The sequence below is a fragment of the Fusarium coffeatum genome (genome assembly GCF_003316985.1).
Source record: "Fusarium coffeatum strain FIESC_28 chromosome Unknown BRIP53273_contig_377, whole genome shotgun sequence".
Classification (NCBI taxonomy): Eukaryota; Fungi; Ascomycota; class Sordariomycetes; order Hypocreales; family Nectriaceae; genus Fusarium; species Fusarium coffeatum.
This window is the reverse complement of record NW_022158166.1, coordinates 68,987-75,357: the sequence shown is the minus strand read 5'-3', so window position 1 is coordinate 75,357 and position 6,371 is coordinate 68,987. Positions and strand designations below refer to the sequence as shown.

General features: G+C 48.9%; 1 protein-coding gene across 1 annotated transcript; it reads left to right on the top strand.

Moving 5' to 3' along the window:
• Positions 1-1,547: 1,547 nt before the first annotated feature.
• On the top strand, positions 1,548-2,836 carry FIESC28_11256 (uncharacterized protein; the record flags this gene model as incomplete). The annotated part of the gene is made up of 4 exons (XM_031165383.1): positions 1,548-1,554; positions 1,605-1,648; positions 1,741-1,887; positions 1,940-2,836. The coding sequence occupies 4 exons, from the start codon at positions 1,548-1,550 to the stop codon at positions 2,834-2,836; spliced, it is 1,095 nt and encodes a 364-aa protein (XP_031010572.1).
• Between the last annotated feature and the right edge of the window lie 3,535 nt (positions 2,837-6,371).

The window sequence follows — 6,371 nt, the reverse complement described above, 5'->3', positions numbered from 1 at the left end:
GGGACAGAGTCATGAGGATGTTAGTCTATACTTGGAACATCAATGCCATGTCGTTGAAGAGCCAATATAGAAATGTCCGGTACCAACACGAAGGACTCTCGTAAATGAATTGCAGGGTCCTTGACAGGGGTTGTATAAATGAACGTTAGCCTCTGAGTGGTTAACTTTGCATGACCACCTCCTTAATGCTTACCTAGTAGTCTAGTACAGTACTCCGTATCCGTACACTTGAAGGAAATGGTGCCACTGCTAGCTAGCTCAGACCTCTTTATTTCTTTCAACGAATTGATCAACGGTTAGAGTGAAGAAAGGAGGCGATATACAGATACTCGTCATGGTATCTGAAAGATTGACCGCGAGTCTAGAAGACAAGATAGGTACCTACCTGGGCTGTTCAGATACTTTACTTTGAGCTCTGAGAGTGGCGCATGCTATTTAATTTTTTTCTTTTAAGACTCCAAGAGCTTCCTAAACCAGATGATAATTGTTTTCAACCTCAGCTGAAACCTTGTCGGATATTGATTGATTAATTCTAGAATACCCAGCATCCGTATCCATCAGCAAAACCAAGACGGAAACAGCCTATTCCAACAGGGGGCTTAATATAATTTCGCCAGGGAACGGGAAATGGTCGAGCCACATTGGACCCCGCTAGACTTTGTTTGATTGGAGTGAAAAGCCCCCTTTCTCTTCGAGGACCTCGTGTCGTGGATCGTTGGCTTGTGTGGACCGAAATAATTAACTTAGTACGGATACTCCTAGACTATTGGATGACTGAACATTACATCCAATCCATATACCTACAGTTATTCAACGGTATGAATCTTTTGGTACGGATAGTAGGTATCTCAGTAGGGTTTGTCCAAGCTGTGGTGTTGTCAACCTTTATTGTCCATCAATTAGCTGAAACAAAATTTCAGTAAAAAAGACTATTTACTCCCGAGTTAGGTTTAGAAATGCCTCGAAACAACACCAACTTTACAAAGAGATCTTCATCGTGATTAAGCCTGGACCTAAAAAAGGACCCTGTTACTGGTGGTAGCCCGACTACTGGGCTGGCATTAGCATTAGCACTGGCACTGGCACTGGCACTGGCACTGGCACTGGCACTGGCAATGGCGCTACCCCCTGGATCCCGTTCCCCACTTTCGCATCCCATCCCATCTCATTCTCAAGCTCCAGGTGGAAGCAACCTGTTTCTATGGCTGCCACATACTACGAGGCAGTGAATCTACCCACGTTGGCCTTTTTAGACATCCCCACTTGCCTTGGATTGCTCTCCATCTCCTGAGTTCAAAGTCGGCCTACTTTCTTCTTCTTCTTCCTCTCCTCTTCTCCCTTGACTCTCCTCCATTCCATCTTCACATCTTTCGAGATACCCAATACCCTCTTACCTTTAACCTACCTATTCTAATCTAATCCTGTCGAGGTTTCTTCCTTCTTTTCAGGACCTCGCTGCTGTCCCTCGCTGTTCTTACATTCGCTGTTCTGCTACCCTTAACTCTTTGCTCTCAGCATATTCAGCTTAGCTTCCCAATACCGCAATCATGAAGGGTTTGTCCTGCCAAACTGTCTTATCAGATTCCTCAGCTAACAATCTCCAGGTCTCATTCTTGTCGGTGGCTATGGCACCCGCCTTCGCCCTCTCGTACGTTACCCCACGAAAGCTCGCGACTCGACCGCGCGCACCTCCAATACTTTCGACTTTTCAAGTGACTAACATTATGCGCCGCTTCACAGACCCTGAGTGTTCCTAAGCCCCTGGTCGAGTTTGCCAACAAACCCATGATTGTGCACCAGATTGAGGCGCTGGTCGCAGCTGGTGTAACTGATATCGTCCTTGCTGTCAACTACAGACCTGAGGTCATGGAGAAGTTCCTCGCCGAGGTAAGAACTGTCACTGCACTCTTGCCAGCCCGTATTCTGACCCCTGTTACAGTACGAGGAGAAGTTCAACATCAACATCGAGTTCTCCGTCGAGACTGAACCCCTTGACACTGCTGGACCCCTGAAGCTTGCGGAGCGAATTCTCGCCAAGGACGACTCCCCCTTCTTTGTCCTCAACTCCGATGTTATCTGCGACTTCCCTTTCGAGGATCTTCTGGCCTTCCACAAGAACCACGGTAACGAGGGTACCATCGTTGTTACCAAGGTCGAGGAGCCTTCCAAGTATGGTGTTGTTGTCCACCAGCCCGGACACCGCTCTCTGATTGACCGATTCGTCGAGAAGCCCGTCGAGTTCGTTGGCAACCGTATCAATGCCGGTCTCTACATCTTCAACACCTCCATCCTCGACCGTATTGAGCTTCGCCCGACTTCGATCGAGAAGGAGACCTTCCCCGCCATGGTCAAGGACAACCAGCTCCACTCTTTCGATCTTGAGGGCTTCTGGATGGACGTTGGACAGCCCAAGGACTTCCTCAGCGGCACCTGCTTGTATCTCTCTTCCCTCACAAAGAAGGGCAGCAAGGAGCTCACACCTGCCAGCGAGCCTTACGTTCACGGCGGAAACGTCCTGATCGACCCTTCAGCTAAAATTGGCAAGAACTGCAGAATCGGACCTAATGTCACAATTGGCCCAAATGTTGTTATTGGTGATGGTGTCCGTCTGCAGCGATGCGTCCTCCTCAAGGGCTCAAAGGTCAAGGACCACGCTTGGGTCAAGTCTACCATCGTTGGCTGGAACAGCACCATTGGTCGATGGGCCCGTCTCGAGAACGTGACAGTTCTTGGCGACGACGTTACCGTCGGCGACGAGATCTACGTCAACGGTGGTAGTGTCCTTCCCCACAAGTCTATCAAGGCTAACGTCGACATCCCTGCTATTATCATGTAAGGAACGTTTCGCTTTACGATTTCACGTTCTGTACAAGTCTGTTGAAGGACACACCAACGGGCTTTTCCATCTAGACTCTAATCTCACACGACATCAACGACGAAAAGGATATCGAACAAAATTCACCACTCTGGGAAGGTGTGCTGGCCACCATTTTTATACCAAGGCGGCCTGGCGGGAAAGAAATTAAAGAGCCTGCTGCGTCATCTATCTTAATACCTTTGTGCGGTCGTCTCAAGCCCCTATTATGCGTGTTTATCAGGCGTCCAGGTCGATATTTACAGGAGGCAGGCAGACGAGTAAGCCATGGAAAGACGAGACAAGAACAGGCTAGGTTTATGGCAGCGTTTTGAGGAAGCCGTGTACAATGGTTTGTTTATTAGTTATTGAATTAAAGAAGGTGGTGCAATACCATTTGAAACTTTACCTCTCCACGTTTCCAGGTGATTGCCCTTGTCCGACCCAACTACATTAGACTCTAGAGATGTTGGCATGGTCATTGTTACGCTATCAAGCTGACACGTCAAAAAGTCGTATCTCCCCCACGGACTTCCTGAACAATAGTGAAGCTATAAAATAGGAAAGTTTTGATGTCTTGTTTCGGGGTTCAGGAACCAAAATGGGTGGATTTATACCCAACCAGGTGGGTAACAGAAGAATTGTCCTCTAAGGCTTAGGCTTCCATAATAAAGTAGCCTAACTGCTAGTCTAAGCTAGCATAAAGTGACCAGATTATTTCGTCTCTTATGCCTCCAGGGGCCAATTCTTCGACACCAGGAGGCCAACCAAAGACTACCTGACTATCTGTATCTGTAGAATTCTCCAAGCTTCAGTCTTGGGCATAATTCTATCGACATGCTTCTTGTAAGTCGTCTGCATCTCTGATTAGCTCCAGACCGAAGTGACGTGAGGCGACAGCCGGCCTCGGTGAGGGATCCCTAGACCTTGTCAACGGCTGGGGACCCCGAACTCGGGTAAGCCAAGCGATAGATAAGGAGATCGCGGGGGCGGTGATGCAAGAGTTTGAATGGGACCGGTCTCGATACAATCGGTCATGGACTAAGCTGTCTGTCGAGATGGTATGGGGTCATGGCACGAGTGAACTAAGATAACATACCAATATGTTGCGATGGCAGCGATATTAGTTGGGCTTTAACTGCGATCTATATGATGCGGTAAGATGCCACTAGCCTTGACCGAATCTTTACAAAAGCCACAAAGTCACAGGAGAGATGCAACAAATTGGAAGCCTGAACCATATAAGCCAAGCGTATCAGATCGATGGAGGTCCCTCGATGCCCCCAAATGCCATGTGCTGTACAAACGTCTGAATTCATAAGAGGCTTGAACTTCAAAGCCAGAGGTATTTGGGCCTAATCTGGCTTCAAGCAGGTGAATGTAGAGCGGTGTCGTGGAATGGGGCAAGGGGTTAGTTGAATGGACCTGCAATGGCAGGATGGATATTTACGTCGGTGGTATTGTTGGCACCTTCCTAAAATTTTCCACTCTGCATTTGAGAGTGAATTTCCTTCCCACTGCTATACCTCAGCAACCAAGGGTATCGTCCCCAAAACAAGGAAAGAAGCGTACAATGACCACCTACTTAGGTAGGTAGGCTATTTGGTTATCCAGTTGACTGGTAAAAGAAAGAAAAAAAAGAAGAAGAAAAAAAGCCGCACACTGGCGAGGTCTAAAATCGACGTATCTTGTACCCCGCCATTCTGTTCGACCCAAAATCAATTTGCGACACTCACCCACGTAACGAAAGGACCCAGACTGAATATTTCTCGAATGACTGCGGCATTTCCAAGATAAATCACGGGCACGAATAGAGGGAGGCAGATCATAGACTACCACTCGAGTCGTTTCTCCTAGGTCCTTGAGGCTCAAGCTACGAACCGCTGCACCTGCACTGGAATCACACCAGTTACGTTACACCAATCATACTCAGTAAGAAACACGCGACTTGCTAGATCAACCGCCGAAGTTCGTCCAGTGAATTTCGAATGATACCTCGGAACAGTCTGAAAACGCACAATTGACGGTATTCCTTTCCGGTCTGGTGCGCTTTTCTTGTCACAATACGGACGAGACGGCCCGTTTACCAGGCTCCTGATACAGCGGCCTTCGACCAAAAGCGATTTAGAGCCTTGTTAATTGTTTGCGGAGAGTCATAGTGACCTTATTGTCGGTGCTTCCGACCAGGAGACAGTCATCAGGCTTGAAATTTCCACAGACAGGCAGGTCTCAGACAAGCACAAGACCATAACAGATCAGGAACACTCCATCTTGACACTCACTACAAACCCAAGACTCTGGCTTGGCAGCAGTCTTGATTATCAGGACAATGGGGGCACAGCATGTGCAAGGACATGGGCGTGGACTTGAATCGAAGGCTAGGAAACGTCCTTGGCCTCGGTTTATTGTCTCTTTCATTGCAATCATGCTGATTCTAGTGGTGAGTTGCTATTTCTATTGCCGTATGTTTTGTCTTCGCTGTGCTTGGCCTTCAATGGGTCTTCATATCATCCATCTCTCTCCATGCCATTCCCCGTCATCCCGCCTTTCACCCACACCCTTCTTTTGTTTCCCCGTGGTTCCCCCGTCTTTGGTTCTGGAGCCCATAGTTCACCCGCCCGTACCGTAAATCTGGGTTGGGTTGAGCGAGACGTTGCATGACCTGACCGAAATCTCACTAGTGAGGATGCATATTGGGAGATTTGACGATAGCATCATTTTACGTACCGAGACGTCCTGGTCGCAAGATTTCTGGGGCCAAAGTTGGCTTATGACGGCATCCCAGTGGGTATGCACGCGGACCTAGGACCTCAAATCGAAAAATCTCTATTCAGAAACCACGTATTGCAGTACCGCGAAAAACTAGGCCGTTCCATGAAAACAAGACACGGCGATGTTCGGCGTATTAGCGGAGCCTCTATCAGCTTTCTCCCCCGCACCCCGAACACCACCGACCACACCTCCACCATCTCTCCACTCGGACGGCCTCTCCACGGCCGCCCGGCGGCACTTCAATTGGGCTGGCTGCTTCAGAACCATGGGGAGCCCGCCTCAATCAGGAGAACAAAATACCTGGAGTGAGGCTCGTGGTATTAGATATCCACTGAAATTCGGGCCCATTCGGCGCTGAATGCCCCGTCCCTGTAGTGGACGGGGTCTCTGCACCTCACCTCACCTCACTTCCATTCACTTTGCAAGCTCTGATCACGTAACTCAACGCTCCATGATCCCCCAAGTCCCAAGCCCCAAGCCCCCCGGCCAAACCCCCCCATACTCGAACGTCATTGGTAATTGATCAGCCACTGACACAGGTTCCGTCAGCAGCTCTCCCAGCTTGTCCCTACCGATGGTGACGCCAAGCTCCAACAGCAGCCAAAGCTCAAAATCCTACTCCCGCTGCAGAGAAACCTTTTGACCTCGTTGTCGTCCACCAACATTTTAATTTCTTTTCCTTCTCTTCTCCAAATCTTCTCTCCCCTACGTACTCTTCATCTCCTATTCCCTCACCTCTTTCCCT